Raw genomic sequence first — 23,361 nt, 5'->3', positions numbered from 1 at the left:
TAAATCCTGAGTAAAAAAATGTTTAAATTCAAGTTTACAAACCTGTAAAAGTTGCATAGCAACTTCATAGATACTTCTAGAAGAATCAGCTGCTTTAAACAGTATCAGATTTAGAAGCATCACTGTGTCACACTGATAATCCCTAGGAATAAATTTTACATATTAAGTAAAACAATGTTTAGAGGCTTTTGCACCATTTAATAAATATGATATGCAAAGGGCTAGGCTTATAGGCACCTATCTTCTAAGCCTATGAGGGGCCTTGGTTTTTTCAAGGCAATAGGTACAACAACAGATGCATGGTGGTAATTGTTCTTATTTTGGTTAAATTCCATCAGAGCACAGGTGTTCAACCTTTTGGCTTCCCTGGGCCACATTGGAAGAAGAATTGTCTTGTGCCACACATAAAATACACTAAAAACAGCTGATGAACTAAAAAAAAAAAAAATCCATGCATAATTTTTGTAATATCCACCACCACAGTTAAGCAAAAAAGTCCTCATATTCAAGGGGTTAGACACAGCTGCATTTGAGCTTAAGAAAAGAAAATACAGTCAACCCTCTGTGGATCAAAAATATGTGGGAAAGGCCAAGTGCGGCGGGTCATGCCTGAAATCCCAGCACTTTGGGAAGCCCAGGTGAGAGGCCAGGAGTTCAAGACCATCCTGGGCAACATACATAGTGAGACCTTGTCTCTACAAAGAATTTAAAAATTAGCCAGGCATGGTAGTGGGAGCCTACAGTCTTGGCTACTCGGGAGGTTGAGGTGGGAGGATCACTTGAGCCTAGGAGTTTGAGGTTACAGTGAACTATGATCATGCCACTGCACTCCAGCCTGGGTGACAGCGAGACCATGTCTTAAAAAAAAAAAAAGAAGTATATGGGAGGATGTGCATAGAGTAAATACAAATACTACAGCATTTTATATAGAAGGCTAGAACATCCATGGATTTTCAGATCTGAGAGGGGTCCTGGAACCAATCCCCCACAGATACTGAAGGACAACTAAACTGGTGTCTTCTTATTTTTGAATTCAAAAGAAAAACTTTTCTTTAAGAAAACAAAACAGAACAAAACAAAACAAAAACCTGTATCTAAAGTACCTGTTCTGGAAAACATTAGCAATGGCTTTAAAGCAGCCGGCTGCCACCCTCCCGGAGCCCGTGTAGCAGCGGTCCACAGCCCAGTACATTAGGTTGCTCTGATCAGGGTTCAGCTCCAGTAACAACGTAATTGCTTCACAGCCCAGCTGGTGAACCTAGGTAAAGGTTGCGAAATTGCCCAAGAGAGAGAACGTTATATATTTTTTGTCTATTTCCCTACAGTTCTTACTAAAGTAATATAGTGCATATATTCATTGTAATTAATAGAAAAATTCCATCTCCTTTTGTTCACCTCTCTCTCATTTTATTCAGCCGCAGAAAAAACCACACAGATGAATTGAATTTGGCCTCTCGCTTTTTACACGAGCCTCTCTAGTATGATTCTGTCTTCCAACAGAGCCCTGAAGGCAGTTAATGAATATGAATAGTGATTAAGTGCTTTCAGAAAAATGAGTAATTAACCTCTCCAATTATTTTTATCAAGCTTTTATTCTTGTTTTTGATAACCCAATGGAAAAATTGTTCTGAGGGGAAAAAAATGTAAGTCCTATTTTAAATTGTGAAGTCTGTATATGTACAATATGAAAGTAAGGAAGGCAGAGTGTGGAGGGCAAGGAAGAATGATTAAATGGAAAGTGGTTAAAAAAAGTGAAATGAAACATAGCAAATAACATATTTTTCCCATGCAGCTCAATATGTTCTATGCTAGTATTTTATTTATTGACTTAGAACCCTGTTGAGAGACACACACCACTGTATTAATCCTATAATATTAAAAGGGAAATGAAAATTATTCAAATTAACGATACGTAAGAATCGGAACGTTTTTACATTATGAGATCCTATTTAACTTTATATCATATGCTTTGTGCATATGATCCTGACCTATCTTATTTTTTAAAAAGACTTGTTTTTAGTGCAACATACATTGACGGCAAATAATACAATGACAACTTTATTATGAACCTTTAAGGAAATTGTCATAATTACCTTTTTGTCCAGAGAATCCAAAATGTTATCCAACCATTTGTACAAATAGCCATCTGATGAAAGTCCTACATTATCTGCAACAGGGCCACAACATAGTACAGCAGACATAGCCTTCAAATAATAATATTAGAATTACATTTAACAAATTTAAGAGGTTAAATGTTGGTTGCTTAATGAGAAGAGGCAAAATACTTATCTAGTCACAATACTTTAATCTTTTTCTTTACAAATTATTCTTTAAAACTGAGAAATTTATTATGAGTAAGTAAATATGATACACCAAATTAGACATGGAGTTTGAACAGTACTGGAAGGGAAGATAAAAAGACCAAGAAAAAGTAATTAAGTGAGGGGAAAAAAGGCATTTCTTTCAAGTAATCCTAAGTTCTTTAAGATAATGGTGATCAAATTTGAGTAGATTCTGGACTGTTTTTCATTGAATTTTATGTATTTAAATATAACTCATGGTATAACTTTTGAATACGGCAGAAAAACATATTCTAATACTCTCAGATCCTCTTTTTAATACTAGTGACTGAGAGACATAAACATATTTAACTCAGCTCTTAAGAAAAAAGAAATCAGGTTTCTAAGTAAATACCTTTAATGCACAGTATTGATGTCTATTAATTTGCATATTTCTATCACTATATCTGTCCAAGGGCGTAAACATGATGCTAAAAGGACCTGCCCAGTGACTGAACAGCATAAATAGACTGTGACGAAGGCTCTGTTGAGGAAAAATACTTCTTCTCTGGTGCACTGCGAATAAAAAAGATAGAAAACATTTATTTCCATTTCTTTCTGTTTTAACTTTTGTACCAACATGTTATTGAATGTGTAATAGTGTAAAAAAGAAAGCAAAAGTTTTCATTTTAAACTATCAAAAAACTCCACAGTAGCAGGGATCATTTATATATATGCAAATCACAGAAACAAAGTTGCAGTCTGTGTCACTCTGTGCCAGCATTACATGACATAGAGCATCTCTGCAAGCACAAATTCCATGGCAGGCTCAATGGCACATGAAGGCTGGCACAGAGGTGGTGCCAGGAGTCCATTTCTCCCTGGGCTATCACTGGCTATATGGTGAGATTGGCCAAGATTTTAACACAGACGCACCTCTGTATCTTGGTTCACTGGTAAGTAAGGGCTTTGGATGAGATATGTGTTTTCAAACTTTGTATTTTTTTTTTTTTTTTTTTTTTTTTTAGCAGGAAAGCTGCCTTTTCCTGCTAAAGGAAGCTTACATGTAATCTCAATATATAAAACAGATAAAAACGGAGTTGAGGCCTAGTGTCCAAACACACTCTGCTGTTTTCTGCTGATGGCACCAGAGAACATCAGGGCTTTGAGAAACAGCAAAGTTTGAAAACCACTGGTTTAAATGATCTCCAAGGATTTCTTTCCCCCGTTTTGAAATTCTGCTATATAATTTCTCTATATCGATCCTTCTTGAAGAAACTCAGCAGTATCACAATAAACCAATGTGGAAGTTGTAAAAAAGTGTTTAATAATAGACTAAACCACATCTTTATATTAGTGAGCTTCAGATCAGAAAATTTTGAAAAAAATATGCTCTTTTCCTTTGACAGTGTCATTTTCCTTTCAAAGATGAAAACAAGGCTCCTACAGTTGAAATTGGCATATGTAATTAAGTGCTTAATGACTCTGTTGTAAAATACAACCCATGTTCTTTAGGCATCCACTGTCTGTATATACTATTCAAAGTAACAATGTGACTTTAATTTTTCAAAGAGAAAAGAAACATTTATACTGTATGCCAAAGGCTAGTCACATTACTTCTTACAGTTGTAAAGAATTTAACTTTTAAAAATGTAATTGTGTATATTAATCTTCCTGGTATCTAAACCAGTATCTGTCAATATAAAACCTACTCAGTAATTGGAACATATCTGGTAAATCAGTAACACAGTATCCTTCTTACATTTTGTATTTATGGCCTATACTCTTTTCCCATTATTCAAAAGTATCTTCTTAATTTTATTCTCAATTATCATTTGAAACACTGCACTCTGCTTATTGCATCTAAAACAAGGCTGTCTAAAGAGTTTATTCTATTGATTTCTCCAGGTTTTTGTGTCAGTATCCTGATTATTATTGAAATTCTATGCTGGGTTGCTTTTTTATTTCAAATCAGTGGCAATAATTCAAAGGGAAAACAAAGTCCAGCCATCCAGGTTATGCTGACATATTTTTCCAGTGTGTTCATACGTTACTTTATCAACTTAGATTATTAAACCTCAAGGAAAGAAAAAATACTTAATACTCAATAATGCTTTAAGAAACTGAAAATAATACCTGGAACATTCTGAATAATATTCGCCACTAAGGCACTAAAATGGCATCGTATATCCTTCAGTGTGTCAGAGTCTTTTTCATTTTCTGCTTCCAGGAGTTGTCTAGTTAAATCTACATACTCCAATAAAGTGTTGTTGAGAAAATGTGTTTCATTATCAAGGCCACCACTTGCACTGAAAATATTGAAGAAAACAAAAGATGAAGCAAATGCGACTTTATAATTTAAATAAAAAATTCTTAATACTCAAAATCAGAGTAATATGTGTTAATTTTGCATGCTCATGGCAGCATACAACTTAATATATGAAAATTAAATGAATATGATTTTGCTTACTTTAATATGAAAATAGATGGTGCTTCTTAATCTAGGAACTGCTACTGCAATTTATATTATTCAACTCCATATCTAACTTAAATCAACTCAGTGCTAAATGTTGTTTCCTCTCTGTGAAACACACAGATTTCTAAATAAAGAGACAGGAGGCATATGAAATGGGGAGGATCAGTTTAGAAAAGTAGAAGGAGAAAAGACTAGTTCTATTTATTCACAGCTGCCATGTCTATTCACATTGTGCCTTCAGCATAATCAAATATCTATTAGTCACTTATTCTCAGTAAGATTCTGGGATAGGTATTATCAGGGATGCAAAAATCTAAGAGAATTCTGGTAAGAATAGGGTAGAGTACTGTGTTTTAAACCTCTTTCTATACCTATGAAATTGCCTTTAAGAATATCTGCAACGCGCTGGGCCTGGTGGCTCACACCTATAATGCCAGCACTTTGGGAAGCCAAGGTGGGTGGATCACTGAGTCCAAGAGATTGACACCAGCCTGTGCAACATGGTGAAACCCTGTCTCTACAAAAAATACAAAAATTTGCCAGGCATGGTGGTGCACGCCTGTAGTCCCAGCTACTCGGGAGGCTAAAGTGGGAGGATTGTTTGAGCCTGAGAGACCTGTGATCTAGTCACTGCATTCCTGCCTTGGTGACAGAGCAAGAGCCTGTCTCAAGGAAGAAAGATGTATCTGCAATGAGGTTTTCTTTGAGGCAAGGGATCTATGTCTGTGCCTGGAAACCACTGACTGACTGATAGGGGAGTATTTGGTTAGAGTCAGAAGTCCTGGATTCCTGTCTTGTTTCACCAATCATTAAGCATATATCCAGTATCTACCTCAGTGTTTTAGTAAGGATGTAAATGAACTGCTATATATGAAAAGGCGTAGTAAACAATAAGTGCTATATAAATGATTAGCTATTACATATGCATTTATTTAGGTCAGCTTTTTCTTATTATGTTTGAAAAGTACTTCTAATACATATTATTTTAAAGGTAATTTTTTTTAACTAGTTATGAGTAACTTCAGAATAAATACCCTAAACCCATGAAAACAAGAGTTAAGAGTTGCAATGATACTACAGTATATTAACTATATCAGTCTACAACAATAAATACGTATTGAATGAATCAATATATGACCTTTATTCCTTAAATAAGTGTTTCTCAGGTGTTTTTCAAATTTTTTCCTTTATTCTTTAAATGAGTGTTTTTCAAGCTCTGGATTATGACCTATTAGTGGATAGGAAACTGATTTAGTGGACTACAACCTGTACCAGAATAAAATCTTCAATAATCTAACAAATATTCATTATCTCCTATGTGTCAGGCACATGAAATCCACTAGGTGAACAAAACAAAGCTCCCTGTCTTCTTGGCATTCAGCATTCATTTTTTTCCTTAGCCATGGAAATTTAAAAATCCAGAATAGCAATAACTTTCTGTTAATAACTCTTTTAAAAATACTTCAAAACAAAATACACAACTGGGTTCAAAAATCAATATTGCTTAATAGTCATATAGTTTTTGGTAATTTTAAATAGAGAAATATTTTGCGGTCCCCAAAATAGAACCATTCAAAGATTGTTCTACTAATGCTACAATTAAAGCAACCAAAAAAGATTCAGATGTGTACCAGGTTGTTAATTTTTTGCATCAAGCCCGCAAGTTTCAATTTTACTTTTCCTAACTTTAACTCTTATTTTTTGTGGAGGAAAGAAAAGAGAATAGTATTTCTTTTTTGAGACGGAGTTTCGCTCTTCCCACCCAGGCTGGAGTGCAATGGCACTATCTTGGCTCACAGCAACCTCCACCTCCTGGGTTCGAGCGGTTCTCCTGCCTCAGCCTCCTGAGTAGCTGAGACTACAGGCACGCATCACCATGCCCAGCTAATTTTTGTAATTTTGGTAGAGACGGGGTTTCGCCATGTTGGCCAGGATAGTCTTGAACTCCTGACCTCAGGTGATCCACCCTCCTCGGCCTCCCAAAGTGCTGGGATTACGGGTGTGAGCCACTGCACCGGCCAATATTTCTTTTTTTTATTTGCTTTTTATTAGGAAAGAAAAGTAAATCAATGGTTTAAATACTCTGATTAAAAATCTATTTTGAAAGTATTTGTCAAAAGCATTCAATGCTATATATGAAAGGTGTTAGGTAAAATAAATAATTGGGAGAAATGCTAAAGGAATAATGCTGTGCAGTTATCATAGTTACTATACTTGTTGGATTATTAATACTTCTTTTTTTCCTTTTTGTTTCAAGACAGAGTCTCGCTCTTTTCCCAGGCTGCAGTGCAGTGGCATGGTCAAGGCTCACTGCAACCTCAATGTCCTGGGCTCAGGTGATCCTTCCACCTCAGCCTTCCAGGTAGCTGGGACTACTGGTGTCTGCCACTATTCCTGGCTGATTGTTTGCATTTTTTATAGAGACGGGATTTTGCTATGTTGCCTAAGCTGGTCTCCAACCCCTGGGCTCAAGTGATCCACCCATCTCAGCCTCCCAAAATGCTGGGATTACAGGCGTGAGCCACTGCATCTGGTCCATTTTTTTTTCCTTAAGATATCTTTTCAGTGACCTTTTTTGGATATGGTCAGATCTATTATTTCTCTCCTTCAATGGTCAGGTAACACCATTATCCTCCTAAGGAAATAGTTACTTTTCAACATTCAGCTGATGGAATTTTCCTCAAGGGGCTGGGCTTAGTGTGAAGATGCCTTTACTGCGGCAGTATCTCCAGGTTTCATGGTTTCATCTTTGAATGGTGGAAAACAGTTATGAATTATAGTTGTAGATCTCATAATTTTTCCTGGCAGGATAGATAACAAGTTCATTCGAATAAATTTGTAAGCCTTACAATGTTTAGCCTGTGAATATATTATTTTTTCAAGCTTAGAAGAAAAACATCTTTAAAATGAGGTAAGAAACAGGAAAACCTGTGAAGAAAAAGCTACCACTGTCCACTTGCCAAGATAACTAGGTTCCAGCAAATATCAAAATCATAGGAACATCATATCCATTTTTTGCCAGAAGCAATCCAATTCTGGTGGTAGATTTTTCAATACATTTTTAGCTATTGGTCAGTGTATCGAATGCATATTTATTTGTTAAATAATTTTCATAGTGATACATACAGGTTTTCTTGTTGCAGTGGTGCTTTTCTGTTTTTATACATTTCATGAGTGAAAAGAGATTACGTTCTCTAGGATCATTCCAATGTTTTAACAATCTGAATCCAATACTGACCTGTGACTAATGACACCAGCATCTGCCAGCAGTTCAAATATTCGTACCAGTTGTACTCGTAAAATGTCTCGACGCCTGCGCCGTTTCATATTCTGTTCCAAAGATACAAACATATTAATTAAAATCTTGCTGGTGTAACTTGGAAAGAATGATGTGACTGTCTCAGAGAGAGGTTCTGGGCTCACTGAAGTTATTTTGCTTGTACATTGTAGACTGTGGGTACTCTGGTAGCTGCTGCCTCAAAGAGGTATGGGTGAACAGTTTGAAATGAATGAGTCAAATAAAGTCACATGACATCTTACATAGTGACAACCCCTGTGTGTCAGGGGAACTAAAATACTACATTTTTAGGTTATTTGCTAATCAGACAGCTTTGGAATTGAAGCAATGAGTAAACTGTTATCATGGAATAATAAGGAATCCCTAATATCCTCCCAAAAATACGACAGAAGTATAGGGAAAACAATCCTTAAAAGGACTTAAGATTTTGCTCATGGCAGTTTTCTACATAACAATTAATTTTGGCACAAAAAATATAAGCAAATACAAGAAAAACTCCTTTACTCATTATGATATAAATAAGTATGTTTGTATTACTAGGTCCAAAGAACTAGAATAATGCCTAGAATAATAGCTGTAACATTTCAACTTGATTCTGTTTCTAGCAGAAAGTCATGTAAGAGATACCGATCACCTATATCACCTTCTACTATAGCTCATTATTTCATTTGTGATGTAATTTTCATATTACAGAGCAATTAATTTACTAGTCTTTCACTTTCTTGTCCATGACCCAATTTTTCTGCCTTCCAGCTGCATGATAATTTACTAATGACTAATCAATTACATCTACTTTTCTCTCGGCTCTTTCTAAAGTTGACAGCAATTCATCTGAAACAGGATGATTTCTTATCAGTCTTTGAAGATTTCTGCAACTGGTTTTTGCAGTTTGGTTGGCCTGTTTTCATTTTGTCTTCACAGAAACAGTGTGAGTCTAAAGCTCTCCAACTATAACTCACATTCAAGGCACATCACTGCATGTGTTTAATAGCATTCCTTCTGAAATTCAGAAGAATACTGCTATTTTGTTTTGTTTCAATCTCACGTTTCTCTAACAAGTCATCCAGCACTGTAAGCAAACTGATCATTCTGAAACAAAAATCAAATCAGTGACAAAATAGGAATACTATCATGACCCTACAGTGCTGAATTAAAGGAGAGTGAGGAATTGCAGATGATGTTTCAAAGTCCCTAAACTGCAGGGATTATCACCATCTCCCTCTCCTGCTTAAATTCCTCAGGGCATCCCCAACATTAACAGCACTGATTCCCAAACAATGTTCTACAGCAGACTCATCTAAGATGCTTTACAAAAACAGACTTGTGGACCCTATTCCAGGGATTCTCATTCAATAGGCCCAGGAGTCTAAAATTTTTAGCAAGCTCCCCAGGTAATTCTCAGATGCCACAGGCATAGGAACTACTGGTCTACTGGTTAATGCTAAAGCTAGTAGTTTTTCATGAGATATTTCTCATCTTGCTATCCAGCCTAATATTCAATCACTTCCCCCATAATATAATTATACAGAAAAATTTGCAATTTCAAAATTCTTTGTAAAGTTTGCAAATGCTGTTCTTTGCCTAGAATACCTTTCCCTTGTTTGTCCACTGGGGAACGTGCTTCAAAATTCATCTCAAATATCAGCACTTCATCTATAATGCCTTCCTTATTCTGCAACCAGAGTCCCAGGCTTTCTTCCCCGTAGTTCTTAGAATCCCTTCTCTATGATTTTATTTGAGTGCGTAATAAATTGTTAGAATTAAGGTTTTCATAACCATCTGTCCCACTGGACCTATAGTTTCTGAAAGTTGCTCAGAACCTGTAGATTTGGGAATCTAGCCTCAGTCTTGTGAAACTACAGCCCATGGGCCAAATCTGGCCCACTGCTACCTGTCGCTGCAAATTTTTTACTGTTTTACTGGCAAACAGCCACACTCCTTTTTTTATGTAGTCTACGAACGCTTTCATGCTACAAAGGCAGGGCTGGGTAGAGACAGTATGGCCTGTAAAGCCGAAAATATTTACCATCCGGTCCTTTGCAGAAAAAGTTTGCCAACTCCAATCTAGACCCTATTTTCTGCCCTCACTTAAGTTAAAGCAATTTTTCATCCATTTTACATAATGGGTTTCTGCATAAGATCTTCTGGGGGGAGGGGAAGTGTCTGCATCTTAAAAAGAAGAATACACTAGATCGTCTTCTTAATTTCTAACTTTTGATATAACATGTAAATATGGCAGAAAAATGAATGTTCACTAATACAAGGCTGCAGAACACAGCTCACCTCTGGCCTTCTTTCGAGTGCTTCTTTAATTATGGGATGTAATTCCTCTATTAGTTCCCTGGAAGAAAAATGGTACATATTCTATTAATAGCTACACAGATATAATCTGACACATGTAAATATGTAAAAACATGATGTAAACTGACAAGTGTTAATTCAAATCCTACTGTTTTAAACACAATGTCTATTGTTTTATTTTGTTTATAAAATAACACATTATATTATAGACTATTTGGAAACCAGAAAAAAAATGGTATAGGCCCCTTATTTTAATTTATAGAGGGAATACTACCAACATTTTTATTCAATCAGTTTGCAATCCACATACGTTTTACTTAGTTGAAACTGTTTTATATAAAATGGTATCCTTTTTTATTTTTTGAGATGGAGTTTTGCTCTTGTTGTCCAGGCTGGAGTGCAATGGTGTGATCTCGGCTCACTGCAACTTAGGCCTCCCAGATTCAAGTGATTCTCCTGCCTCAGCCTCCTGAGTAGCTGGGATTACAGGCATGCACCACTATGCCTGGCTAATTTTTTGTATTTTTAGTAGAAATGGGGTTTCTCCATGTTGGTCAGGCTGGTCTCAAACTCCCGACCTCAGGCAATTTGCCTGCCTCAGCCTCCCAAAGTGCTGGGATTACAGGTGTGAGCCACCGCGCCCAGCCTATTTTTCTTTTCTTATGCTAACATAGTTAATTTTATATGCCAATAATTAGTTCATGATATTCGAACATAGGGTGGGGTACCATAATTTTCCTAGACATTTTCATTTATTAATGAATCATTTTATTTTATCTAATTTTCTCTTACTAAAAATATTGCCTCTGTGAACAACTTTGTACATTTTTCACTGTTTTCATTTCTATCTCCTTAGGATTAATTTTACAAATTAAATTAATGGGTCAAAGGGTATGAACTTAGTAAAAATGATAAATTTCTCTTTATTTATATTTTGATTTTAAATTGAAAATGTGCTTATTTTAAGATTGGGAAAATCTGAAAAAACACAAGAAGAAAAAAATCATCCACAATTTAATTATGTATCAAAAACTGCTGACCTTTAAAAGTGCCTCTGAATTGTTTCTAATTATGAGAATTTAATTATTTTAAGTTGAGATCACTTTTACATCCTATTTTTTTCAATTAGCAGAAGTGTCTTGATCTGTCATAAAATCTTTTTCCAAAACTTCATATATAAGAAATGCTATCCCATACCTATAGATATATTAACAATTTATTAACCTATTCTTTTTTACTTATTTTTATTTAAATGTTCCTCTCTATGGAAATCTGTAGCAAAAGGCAAAAGATTTATACAATCTGAAGCGAAACCAGAGTATTAACCTATTCCGTGGTTGTACAGGTTATCTTGGAGACAAAACATCAGATACCATTCTCATATTAATCGAGGAAATTCTCAAAAGAATAAATTCTGTGCCCAAGAGACAACAAGGCAGAACTTCAGGCAAAACTGAAGAATTTGCTTCATTAATATAAAAAAAATCACAAATGATATCAAACATCTATGTAAATACTTTTTGAAAGATACCCTAATTCTCTTGGATAAGAAGGGGGAAAACTGGAGTTTTAACTACTAGACCAAGATTACACATTAAAAGAATGACTACATAAATAAATACAGTAGGAAAATATTAAATATTTATATGGCATTTCATTATTTCTAGAACATACAGGTAAGTTTTAATCTGCTCAATCAAAATGAGGAAATAAAACTTCCAATAAATGTTAATGTTTGGATTTTAATGTTAATCCATGTTAAATATTACATGGCTAGTTAATTGGTGAAAGTCAGGCCTGGTATGTGACCATCCCAATAAGCACTCTGCTTGACCCTACCACACCTTCTAAGGACCCTACCACACCTTCTAAGTAGCACATTTATTCTTTTAGGACATAGAAAAAGATGTATGAACATAGTTACCTAAAAGCTCCTGGGTTGGTCCTGCCAAGACCTAGAACAAGGGATTCTGTGATTTCCATGCTCTCAGAGCGCATCATTGGAACTATGTGCTTAAACAAGGATGAAGGGGATGGGATGCCAATAATCTGGAAAAAAAATATTGTATTTATAACAGCCACTAATGATACTATGTCCAATTAGATAATCTGAGATTTCAGGAGTCTTAGGTCAAGGATAAATGGACAGGTGAAACTTTACTATGAATGATACCTCAAATTTCACCTGTGGTGTACATAACTTAAAAGGTTAAATAACTTGTCCAATGGCTTAATGCAAGTTCATTAACAGAACTTGGGGCTCCTAATTTCTTACAGACACTCATGATCATATAATAGGCTGACTCCCTTCATCAGATACTCTGTACCTTTGGATCCATGAACATGAAGAAAACAAAATGACTTCTAAAATAGTCATCAGTGTTAAAGTCATACACACTGGTCTTAACTTTTGTCATTTTCATGAAAACTAAACCACTGTTCTTATCAAGTACCCTTTAGATCACTACATGATTTAAGGAAATTCTAGAAAGGCATTTAATTATTTAAATGATTCCTTTTGGGTTCTGAGAAGTGTGAGAACTATAAAAACTGGAATATGGGAAAACAGGTATGACAATTTCTTTAAAAATATTGAGTATGATAAACTGAATGAGCATGGGTCTTTCTTTCCAATGGAAACCTATGTACATATTATTGATTCCAACTAGGAATCCATAAAAACAATGATGGGCTTTCTTGAGGTATTTTCCTTTTTGCAAGTAAGTAATACACTTTCAACTGAGTTACTTTATTGTCCATAAAGAGAAATTTTAAAATCTTAATTTTATGGGGCCATTCAGATTTCATACATCCGACAGTGGATCTGAGAAACTTACTTTAGAATCAATGCTATAGCCGCTATCTGGGGTAGACGCCAGCGTCTCAGGAGGAGAACATCTCACAGAACCTGCAGATGTGGAAGATGACGATGTTGCTGCACTGCAGCAAAGGATCAGATAGTTTCGCCACAGGCCGATGTATGAGTCACTGCTTGTGGTGGTATTTACTTTCTTAGCATTGATGGGGCTACTAAGGAAAAAAAAAGAAAAATAGGCAGATATGAATAACGCAACACGTTTTTAAAAGTTTATTTTAACTAATGCTAAATTTCTTTCTTTTTTTTTTTTTTTAGACAGAGTGTCACTCTGTCACCCAGGCCGGAGTGCAAGTGGCACAATCTTGGCTCACTGCAACCTCCACCTCTCAGGCTCAAGTGATCCTCCCTCTCAGCCTCCAGAGTAGCTAGGACTACAGGTGTGTGCCATCATGCCCAACAAATGTTTTGTATTTTTGGTAGAGATGAGGTTTCGACATGTTGCCCAGGATGGTCTCTAACTCCTGAGCTCAGATGATCTACCTGTCTCGGCCTTCCAAAGTGCTGGGATTACAGGGGTGAGCCACCATGCCTGGCCTAATGCTAATTAGAGAGATGGTTAGCATAAGGTTTTTATTACTAGTACTGTTTTTGTGGACTGATATCAATGAACAAAGTACTGGATTAAAAATTAAAATGTTACCAGATCATTTTAACATTATTATTTCTGTGATAAAAGTTAATATTTTATTGGGCCATATTTTATAACTTACTATGCATACTCAATGTAGACAGAAAATAAAATCAAAATCACCTTTAATCCCACATGAAAATAAACACTGCATATTCTATATATCTTTAATTCATATGCATGAACCATAAGTGCATGAATACATCTCTTTTAATTTATACAAATTAAATGTTTATTTTATTTTGTATCTACTTTTTAGACTTATGTATTTTTCACCTATGTAAATTAATATACTTCTGTGACATTATTTTGATTAACTGTATGCTATATCAATATAAAGTATCATATTTTATATAACCAAAGTTTTGTTGTTGGACATTTTAGCTAATAGGAATTTTTCCCTATTATACACAATACTATACATTTGAATATATGGTTAATTATTTTCTTAGGTAATTCTTGAAAATGAAGTCACAGAGTCAAAGAAGATACATATTTTCAAGGCTTCTGCCAAATTTCTGTCTTGAAAGATTACATCAATAAAATATTTTGAAACAATTCCATAAATCTTTCCAAATACCGAAATTATGTTAGAATTAAGAACTGAGAGCAAAACGAGAGGAAAAATACAAATATATAATCCTTGCCTTCAACAAGTTTTGTAATATGTTAAGGTAAGTAATGCAAACACACCACTTCGTTAATTCAGCGAGAGTATCACAGAACAATGTCCTAGTATGTTAGAAAATGATCTAAGCGCTGGTAACATATCAGTTAAAAAAAACTGTCAAAAAAATCACTGCCCTCATGCGGGCCATGGGAGACGTACAATAAAGAAATAAATAAAACAATGTCAGATGGTGCTAAGCTTGATGAAGAAAAATAGAGCAAAAAGGGGAGATAAAGAATGCTGGTAGGATATGGGGTTATAATTTAAAATATGGTAATTAGGTAAGGCTACTTAAGGTCATAAATGGTATACAAGGTGGCAAATGTCAATCTTTATTTAAAAAGTAACATCCAGACCAGGTGTGGTGGCTCACAGCTGTAATACCAGAACTTTGGGAGGCTGAAGTGGGAGGACTGCTTGAGCCCAGAAGTTCAAGATTGCAATGAGCTATGATTGCACCTCTGCATTCCAGCCTAAGTGACAGAGCGAGACCCTGCCTCTTTAAAAAAAAAAAACAAGAAAAACAAAACACAAAACAAAAAAGAAATCCAATACATAATACCTGAGAACATATATATACAATTAGCATGTATATGTAGAAATACCAAATATATACATATATATATATTCATATCCAAAAGTAAGAAGGACTACTCTGGGTAGGAGGTTTAAGAGATTTTCAAAAATAAGATTGAATTTGAACTATATTAGACATGGATATGCAAAAATTAAAAAGAAAAGGTATCCTACACTCATGTGAACCAAAGGTCACAAAATGGAAACTATCAACCACACTTAATGAACTCTGAGGGGATAATTTGGTTCCAACATTGAAAGTATTGATAGAAAGTAAGAAAAAAGGTACAGAGTGAAGTCAGGTTTGAAGAGCCTTTAATGTAGGCCTCAAGTGATAGGTCAACCCAGATGCTGGGTTGGCATGGGCAAGTTATATGCTGAGAGGACTCATTCCATCGAATGTGATCAATGGTGTACTCTGTAAGGAGAAATCAGGAACCCAAACCCAGATTCAAAAATTCTCTTCTGTATTTAAGAGCAAAAAAAAAAACCTAACTGAAATTTATAATGACCTTGGTCAACTCTCCATTTCATCATCAGTTACTTCAAATCTTTACCAACATCCTCAAATCTTCTACTCAGTGTGTTATTACCACTCCCCACCAGAAGGTGGCCTTCCTTATACTGTCATCAGGAAAAGTAAGGCCACTGAGCTGAGTTTCGCTCTGCTTCTCACCCTTTATCTACAAACTTCTGTATCTACATTCATACTCATCCTTAGATTCTTTCCTAATTTTTTCCCTTAACACAGATTCGATGGACACAACTATGTACCAAGTACAGTGTTATTAAGTAAATTAATAGTTAAAATTTGGTGAGACTGTATTACATGAAAAGGATGAAGAAGTTATGAGACTACGTCCATGACAACATTCTTCTCCCTCCTTAAGACACCAATGCATTATCACATATTATTTATGGGCCTTCCAATCTGTAATACTTTTGTATTTTTCAAATAAATACATATGAAAGCTGATAGTCTATACATTTTTAAATTTACACTAGGAAAATAACTTACTTTATATCGACCTGAGGGGACAACAACTGAAGTCTTGTGTATGCAAACATCCAAGCATAGCTCACAGCTGTAGAGCAGTGTTTAGGAAGATTTTCTTGCTTTAAAAAACTGGAGAGACTTATAATCCACGGGTCTTGGCCTTGGGTCACATGTGCAAATATCCATATGTGTGATGGACTAATCACATCAAACTGGTGGCTAATAGGAGAAGAGTTCCATTCTGCTAATGTTTGTAAATCTATCGAGCTAGGGCAATAGAGCAAAGTAGTCTATATGGAGAGGAAAAAATTGATTATTACACATTTCAATAACTTTGAAATTTTACCATATAAATTGCTTTAAACTGGAAGTGGTGTATTAGTAGTTTCTAAAACAAGATAATATAAAGTCCATGGTAGGTTGAAGGGAGTAGAAAATTCCTGAAACTGCATGTAAAGTTTGTGTATGTGCATACATTGTCTTTTTTTTGGAGAGGGATTCCACTGTTTTCATTATTCTCAAGAGGACTATAAACTAAAGAAGTTCAGGACCACTATTTAAGTAATTCTTAAATAAATATCCAAATTTCTTGGTATACTGCCAGAGAACTAAAGAGTGAACCATTAACTTTCGTGTTGACCTGTATCTACGTATGTGTGGAACAGACTCAAAAATGAGCTCTTCTCCAGAGGTATATATTCTTAAATACTTGTTCAATATTTGAACTCTTATACTGAAGAGATAAACATTTATGTTCAAAGAAAAGTATATTAAGCACTGCTTTAGGCACAAGTCATCCATTACTCTCTTTTTGGAATAATTCATAATTTATGGCTAATATCTAAAACAAAATGTTTGGAATTGTATAGATCCTTTCATAAAATAACTAGAAGAGAGGCTTTTAAAGGTTCTTACCACAAATAAATGATAAACACACGAGATGATGGATACACTAACTACCTTGATTGGGTCATTATACAATATAGACATGTATTGAAACATCAAATTGCACCCCATAAATACGTACAATTGTGTCTATTTAAAAATAAATAAAAATTAAAAATTAGTTTTTTAAAAAGTTTAGCATCATGGTAGCATCATGGTGGGGGGCGGGAATTGTACAGATTTCTAATAAACTCTTAGGCTTATAAAATCTTATTACCTCCCTTGGCTATATATAACTCATGAATTATAAGAATCAGGTGTTATGCGGCAAGCTCTTAATGTTATGCATTAACCTCTTGTCCATGTATTCTAAAATAGGATGAAATAATTTTTAAATAGTAAGGTTTTATAGCTATTCTTACATCAACTTTGGAATCTTAATATATGACCTTTTACCCCACCAAGACCAAGCAAGAAAGTTTGCATAAACTTTGTTAGTACTGTGTTTGTGGACAAAGTGTTTCCCTCCATTTTAATGAGTCAAATTACACATGACATTGGTATAAAACACTATGTACTTAATCCACTATACTTAAACTCATGTGATACACAAAAAATAGTCACCAAAAAAGTAGGGTGTAAGTTTTTGCTCTCAGTATCACTATTTTTTTTCCCATAGCATTTTAACAAGTATTTCTATCTCAAAAATATTATATGCCATAATAAACAGCAAACAGTAGCATAAAGATTCAATTAACAGAAACTTCTTAGATTGGAAGGATTAGAATTTTACAAACATAAAATTATTTTTATTTCTATGTAGAAGAGTACTTAACCAAGTATAAATGAATGTCACTTTTTAAGTACTACTCTTAAGCATTTTCTAGTTTTCAAAAATACTTTCTAACACATTACATTTGTTAAGGAAGTTATTTTGTGTATGCACATGTACATGTATACATATGTGTCGTCTTAAGTCTCAAAACAAGACTGGGTAGAATGAAGTCACTACAGTCACCTGATCAGCCCCAGTGAGATGTATGAAGCTCTCAAGAATGGATGGGCTTAGCCTGTCCATCACATCTATGGCTAATTCATCATCACCCTGTAAAAAAGACATCATATGTCTAAAAAAATTAGGAATGTTTAAGCAAAGTAGCCAAACCCAAGTAAACACTAAAAATTCACTTCAGCACTATTTTTTTTTTTTTTTTTTGAGACGGAGTCTTGCTCTGTCACCCAGGCTGGAGTGCAGTGGCGCCATCTTGGCTCACTGCAAACTCCGCCTCCCGGGTTCACGCCATTCTCCTCAGCCTCCTGAGTAGCTGGGACAACAGGTGCCCGCCACCACGCCCGGCTAATTTTTTTTTTATATTTTTAGTAGAGACGGGGTTTCACCGTGTTAGCCAGGATGGTCTCGACCTCCTGAGCTCGTGATCCGCCCGACTTGACCTCCCAACTGAGAACGGTAGGTTAGTTTAGACCCATGGTAGTAACCTACCTACATGGGACAAGGACGGACAAAGAGATGGTTTTTAAGTACTTTCATTAGGTAACTGAATGAAATACCTAAATCTTACCTTAGGTATTTCCAAAAATGCACATAAAGCCCGTATTTCTCTAAGGACACTGACGGCTAGTCTCCTAGTGGCAGGTCGACTGCTACAGAGAATGACAAGTGCAAAGCCTTCAACCACATGGAATACGCTGGAATATGGGCTCCTTTCCAGAGAAGGGGGATGAGAAGCTCCATTAGCTACACCATGCTTGAAAAACAGAAGTTAAAAATAAAATAAAAAATATGTATGTACAGACACTCCCGAAACACAATTAATAAAAAATAAAGCAAATCATAGTGATTATGACTACAGGTCTGCCTCAGCTCAAGCAATTTAAATAGTATGTAATTTATAAAAATGGAATAGTGTGCACAGTGAAAACATTTCACTGGCAGTCTAAATATGAATTCTGTACCTAACTTCTATCATTCTCTGACTATTTTGTAACCTTGGAACTGACAATTGCTCTTCATCTAATTTCTATGTAGAAAATGAGGGGATTGTAGTGTATCTTTCACACTCAGAGTGTGGACCAGCAGCCTGGCAATACCTGAGAGCTTCTGAGAAACTCTTGAAACTCTTTCTTAGGGCCCTGTTGATTTGTATGCTTATTAAAGGTTGAGAAGCTAGGTTGGCTTCAATGGCTTGGGTCTAAACTTTCAAGGTTCTATGATTTATACATTATCATAAATCAATGATTTGAGCATCTTCTATGGTTAAGGAGCACAGTTACTGTCTACGTGAAACAGGGACTGGTGACATGGATGAAACAATCAAATAACCCAAATGGAAGACTACCAAAAATTTACTGTGTTGGCTTTAAATATATTGGAAACAACCCAAAAGTGAGCTGGAATTATCTCTAATTTCTACGCTCATTAAAAATCCAAAGAAGAAGATTAGACAAGTTAGACACATAAACACCATATATTCACTACAGGAACTATGGGAAAGTTCAGTTTAAGGGATTAGGAACACATTGAGAGTGAACAGAACTAATAATACTTTTAGTGTTTGATAAAGTAAATCTGTATGAAAACCATTATTGGTCATTTAGCACTGACCACATACAAAAGGACAATAGAAAAGAATCTGGTACCTGAGTGTCCTGGTTTTTATTATGCATTTGGGCTGCTTGCTTCCACTGATTTATTAATTGTACCAACATCTTTACGGCATTATCAAGAAGCGTGGGATGGACATCAGTCACTTCACGAACAATAAAATAAACAAATCCTGAAAGAACATCCTCCCGCCAATCTGGAAAAGCAAGCATTAGTGCCTGCAGGGTATTGAAAGCCAGAGCACGCAGTTCTTCATCCATATGAATTGTGAGCCTACCAAGAACAAAATCCCATTAGCAAACTTCAACACCTTTCAATTAGTTTTATCATCTGAAACTTAAAACTACGACCTTAAAATAAATGTCTTCTTAGTTGTTTTGTAAGAAATATGAATAGCAACCAATGATCACTTTTTCATGCTATATTCCACTTTATGCTAGTTTATACTCTCATTTGTTTAAATTCACATATGAATCTATTCCCATTAGTTGGTGTTTTTACTATAATCTGAATAATAAGTTTGATACAAATGACATTAGAATTCCATTTAAAATCCTTTAATCTTTAAAATACTGTAGTGTTATCTTATAATCAATCAAAAATGATATCTAATCATACGCTATCTTAGCACTATCTTCACATTTATTTAATCTTTGCTATCACTGGTAAGGACACGATTTATCTCAATCATTCTTTTTTTTGAGATGGAGTCTCGCTCTGTCACCCAGGCTGGAGTGCAGTGGCATGATCTCGGCTCATTGCAAGCGCTGTCTCCTGGGTTCATGCCATTCTCCTGCCTCAGCCTCCCAAGTAGCTGAGAATGCAGGCGCCTGCCACCACACCCAGCTAATTTTTTGTATTTTTAGTAGAGACGGGGTTTCACCGTGTTAGCCAGGATGGTCTGGATCTCCTGACCTCATGATCCGCCCGCCTCGGCCTCCCAAAGTGCTGGGATTACAGGTGTGAGCCACCACTCAATCATTCTTCATATGCACTGAAGTTACAGTTAAATATAGGATGGCTGATTGTGAAGAAGGATATACAACAAATGAAGATGGAATCAATGCAACAGAATAATTATTGAAGGTCAGAATGAGAGTAAATTTAGGAGTAATATCATAAATGGTACATGCCTAGAAAAAAAGGCTGAGCTCAGTGGCTCACACCTATAATCCCAGTACTTTGGGAGGCCAGGGCGGGTGGATCACTTGAGGTCGGGAGTTCAAGACCAGCCTGGCCAACATGATGAAATCCTGTCTCTATTAAAAATACAAAAAAATTAGCCAGGCGTGGTGGTGCACGCCTGTAATCCCAGCTACTCAGGAGGCTGAGGCAGGAGAATAGCTTGAACCCGGGAGGCAGAGGTTGCAATGAGTCGAGATTGCGCCACTGCACTCCAGCCTGGGCGACAGAGCAAGACACCATCTCAAAAAAAAAAAAAGAAAAAAAAAAGTGTTGACTCAGCACATAAGGTCCTAAAGAGAGTTTAAGTCTAAACAAATTAGGAGATGCTATATACAATCTGCTTTTAAATACATCAAAACAATATGGGGCTTTGAATATAATTTTAGTTACAGAAGTTTACCACAACATAAGAGAGAATGATAAACAAGAAATTTTTTTAAAAAATGGCTACAGTAGTGGAAGCCACCATTATATAATAATATTATATGAATAAAGAGTTTCTGATTTGGGTGTGAAGAGAATTATGTTAGTAATTGACTACAAAGACAAATCAGAGTTAGAAATAGTCTGAATGAATAAGTACGTAATATTAAACACAATTACATGCTTGGGAAGCTGGAAAAATGGAGTTATCCACAACAGAGGCAGAAAGTTGTGTGGTTTAGGAGAAAGGAGATATAAGTATTCACCCTGCTGAACTCAGTTCTAGTCACCATGAAGCCAACTTTCAACTGACAATGAGACTAAAGAGAAGATGTATTATAGCTAGGCAGACTGAGGAGTAAGCACCAAAGCAGCAGCAGTTCCATCAGCACATGAGAAATAAACAGGGTCAAATTAAGCATCTCTAGCCCAGTATTCTGTCTCTAATAGTGGCACCAGGAGACACAATATGGGAGAAGAGAGTGACAGTCCTCAATGATGCTGACTTTAAAGGTTATTTCAACATTCCTTAAATCCATGAATATGTAAATATCTATCTTACTCCTATCTGTGTGGTACAGGGTATACATGCGTGAGTTAACTGCTCATTGTAGAATAACAATAAAGTGGCCAGGCACGGTGGCTCACGCCTGTAATCCCAGCACTTTGGGAGGCCGAGGTGGGCGGATCATGAGGTCAGGAGATCGAGACCATCCTGGCTAACACAGTGAAACCCCGTCTCTACTAAAAATACAAAAAAAAAATTAGCCGGGCGAGGTGGCGGGCGCCTGTAGTCCCAGCTACTCGGGAGGCTGAGGCAGGAGAGTGGCGTGAACCCCCCGGGGCGGAGCCTGCAGTGAGCCGAGATCGCGCCATTGCATTCCAGCCTGAGCGACAGCGAGACTCTGTCTCCCAAAAAAAAAAAAAAAAAAAAAAAGAATAACAATAAAGCTTGGTTAATTAAAGGCAAGGGAATTAATTAACTTTCCTTAGGGACAGGATACAGGTCTGCAAATTTACAATGCATCTTTGTTTTCTTTGTTTGCTTCCTTTATGGTAAAGTAAATAAGATTTAGACAGCACAATTCCAAATGATATGAAGAGAGGAGAGAATAGAACAGACGCTGGGATCTTCCTTTCCATTGAGGTAAATTATTAGTAAACAAATATCATAGGAGAAAGAAGCAAAGTGAACAGCAAAGCAAACTGTCATTCACTATTCAGCTGTCTGCTCTTTTACTAGGCTGTCCCATCCCTGGTGCTCATAGTTAGTTTCATTTTGGTGGAAAAGATGGGAGATCTACTCTTGTGGATCAACATCCACAAAGATGTAGATGAGTTATGTTGAAATAGGAGGAGTAAGAGCAGAATTGAACAGTAGCTGTTTACTGCTCTCCCAAGGAATAGTGTCACAAATAATTAACGTTTCTTATTTCCAGTGCTGGCATGAACTTCGCAACTCTGCAATCTAATTCACAAAAAAATTAGGAGACTGTGCGAAGGAAACACATTTATATAATGCAAAGTAACCCCTTTCTTTCACAGTCATCACAGGAGACATAAAATCTCTATCACAACAGGCAATAGTTGAGGATAAGGTAGTGCCAGGGTGTGTGAAAAGCTAGGGAAGTGGGGAGAAAGGATTGCTGGAACAGTCTATTAATTGTTTATTTATTATGAATTTAACTTACACCTAAGTGATAAATGCCCAGCAACAAGTAAACACCTTTCAAAATAGTCAAATACTGCTGCTCTGCTATAGTCATTGTATTTGTTTTTTTCATCTAGGACAGGGGCTGGCAAACTGTGGCTCAAGGGCTAAATCCAGCCAGATGCTTATTGGAATGCAGTCATGCGCACTCTATTGTCTATGGCTGCTTTTGTACTATAATGGCAGAGATGAGTATGTGTTTGCTTGTTTTATTGATACACAACAGTTGTACATACGTTTGTGGTGGATGTGATAATCTAATGCATTCATATAATTTGTAAAGATCAAATCAGTGTAATGAGGATATCTATCACCATAAATACTTGTCTTTTCTTTATGTTAGAAACCTTTAAATTATTCTTTTCTAGCTATTTTGAAATGTACAACAGATTATTGTAAACTATAGTCACTCTACTGATCTACTGAACACT

The 23,361-nt window shown here is 35.9% G+C and overlaps 1 protein-coding gene across 2 annotated transcripts in view; it reads right to left on the bottom strand.

The window, feature by feature from the left end:
- FRYL (FRY like transcription coactivator) overlaps positions 1–23,361 on the bottom strand; it is a 285,938-nt gene that overhangs the window by 66,175 nt on the left and 196,402 nt on the right. For both annotated transcript variants that reach the window (XM_030800907.1, XM_030800906.1), the window contains 13 exons: positions 19,647–19,884; positions 18,569–18,754; positions 18,007–18,093; positions 16,125–16,393; positions 13,192–13,384; positions 12,279–12,403; positions 10,337–10,394; positions 7,994–8,085; positions 4,416–4,588; positions 2,695–2,855; positions 2,094–2,204; positions 1,104–1,258; positions 43–142 (listed from right to left, as the gene is read on the bottom strand). In XM_030800907.1, coding sequence (XP_030656767.1) covers positions 43–142; positions 1,104–1,258; positions 2,094–2,204; positions 2,695–2,855; positions 4,416–4,588; positions 7,994–8,085; positions 10,337–10,394; positions 12,279–12,403; positions 13,192–13,384; positions 16,125–16,393; positions 18,007–18,093; positions 18,569–18,754; positions 19,647–19,884 — 1,948 coding nt within the window. The remainder of the gene's footprint in view (positions 1–42; positions 143–1,103; positions 1,259–2,093; positions 2,205–2,694; positions 2,856–4,415; positions 4,589–7,993; positions 8,086–10,336; positions 10,395–12,278; positions 12,404–13,191; positions 13,385–16,124; positions 16,394–18,006; positions 18,094–18,568; positions 18,755–19,646; positions 19,885–23,361) is intronic.

Source organism: Nomascus leucogenys, chromosome 20 (genome assembly GCF_006542625.1).
Source record: "Nomascus leucogenys isolate Asia chromosome 20, Asia_NLE_v1, whole genome shotgun sequence".
Classification (NCBI taxonomy): Eukaryota; Metazoa; Chordata; class Mammalia; order Primates; family Hylobatidae; genus Nomascus; species Nomascus leucogenys.
The sequence above is the reverse complement of the archived record's forward strand: the minus strand, read 5'-3'. Positions and strand labels throughout refer to the sequence as shown.